This window comes from Piliocolobus tephrosceles, chromosome 17 (assembly GCF_002776525.5).
Source record: "Piliocolobus tephrosceles isolate RC106 chromosome 17, ASM277652v3, whole genome shotgun sequence".
Classification (NCBI taxonomy): Eukaryota; Metazoa; Chordata; class Mammalia; order Primates; family Cercopithecidae; genus Piliocolobus; species Piliocolobus tephrosceles.
In genome coordinates this window covers 2959359-2960718 of record NC_045450.1, presented here as the reverse complement: position 1 = coordinate 2960718, position 1360 = coordinate 2959359, and the positions used below count along the sequence as shown (strand labels likewise).

The following is a 1360-nucleotide window of genomic DNA, read 5'->3' as shown; positions in this document are numbered from 1 at the left end:
GGATCAGCTGAGGTCAGGAGTTCGAGACTAGCCTGGCCAACATGGTGAAACCCTGTCTCTACTAAAAATACCAAACAAATTAGCCGGGTATGGCAGTGGGCGCCTGTAATCCCAGCTACTTGGGAGGCTGAGGCAGGAGAATCGCTTGAACCCAGGAGGTAGAGGTAGCGGTGAGCCGAGATCGCGCCACTGCACTCCAGCCTGGGCGATAAGAGCAAAACTCTTGTGTTTCTCTCTCACACACACACACAAAGGAAAAGAAAGTAACTGAGATCCCACAAGTGCTGACTGAAATGCAAAAGACTGGGGTGGGGGCAACACCATCAAGACGAAGTCCCTTCAGCCCTCCAGCCTCCCCCAGGACACTCAGCCCCACATCCAGGCTGCCCTGCCCAGGCCTAAGGTGGTGCCAGGAGGGCCCAGGGGAAACCTGGGATTGGTCATTTCTGGACACAACTAGATACAAAACTATGTGTTTTAACGTCTATACACAGCAGAGCCCCACCTGCCAGCTTCCGCAGAGGGAAGAAGAAAAGAGAATTTTTGGAACAAAGTTAAGTGGTAAAATCTCAGGCAGAAGCTAAAGGGAAGGGCCCTGGCAAGGAGTGAGCACGTGGGGCTGGGCACTCACCGGATGGCTTTCAGGCTCCGTTCGATGGCCTCTGGGGGGATCAGGCTGGAGGCCGCATAGTGGATCTTGTGGGGCAGGCAGAAGCTCACCTCCAGCCAGCTATTGATGTGAAGCCGAACCACACCTGACGTGCACAGGCTGCAGAGAGTGGGTGCTGTTACCCCTTCACACAAACTTTCCAACCATGCACACAGATCAGAAAACACCCTGCTCAATGGTGCTGATTCCCCTGATGTTGAGAGGAAACTGCAGGTGGAGACCTGGGCAGGAGCGCATCTCTTAAAGATCACATTATGTTTAAGAAAAGAAAATATGGGGGCCAGGCGCAATGGCTCACACCTGTAATCCCAGCACTTTGGGAGGCCGAGGTGGGTGGATAATGAGGTCAGCAGTTCGAGACCAGCCTGGCCAACATGGTGAAATCCTGTCTCTACTAAAAATAAAAAAATCAGCCAGGCGTGGTGGCACACACGTGTAGTCCCAGCTACTCGGGAGGCTGAGGCAGGAGAATCGCTTGAACCCAGGAGGCAGAGGTTGCAGTGAGCTGAGATCGTGCCAGTGCACTCCAACCTGAGCAACAAGGCAAGATTGTCAGAAGAAGAAGAAGGAAGAGGAGGAAGGAAGGAGGAGGAAGGAGAAGGAGGAGGAGGAGGAGGAGGAGGAGGAGGAGGAGGAGGAGGAGGAAGAAGAAGAAGAAGAAGAAGAAGAAGAAGAAGAAGAAGAAGAAGA

General features: G+C 53.2%; 1 protein-coding gene across 13 annotated transcripts in view; it reads right to left on the bottom strand.

The window, feature by feature from the left end:
• NPRL3 (NPR3 like, GATOR1 complex subunit) overlaps positions 1 to 1360 on the bottom strand; it is a 63970-nt gene that overhangs the window by 20304 nt on the left and 42306 nt on the right. For 12 of the 13 annotated variants that reach the window (XR_002725672.3, XM_023189074.2, XM_023189069.3 and 9 more), the window contains one exon: positions 632 to 769. The exons of the other annotated variant lie outside the window; for it this stretch is intronic. Coding sequence is in view for 11 of the 12 variants with exons in the window: in XM_023189074.2 (XP_023044842.1) it covers positions 632 to 769 (138 nt within the window). In the remaining variant the exon portion in view is untranslated. The remainder of the gene's footprint in view (positions 1 to 631; positions 770 to 1360) is intronic. 13 annotated transcript variants of the gene reach the window in all.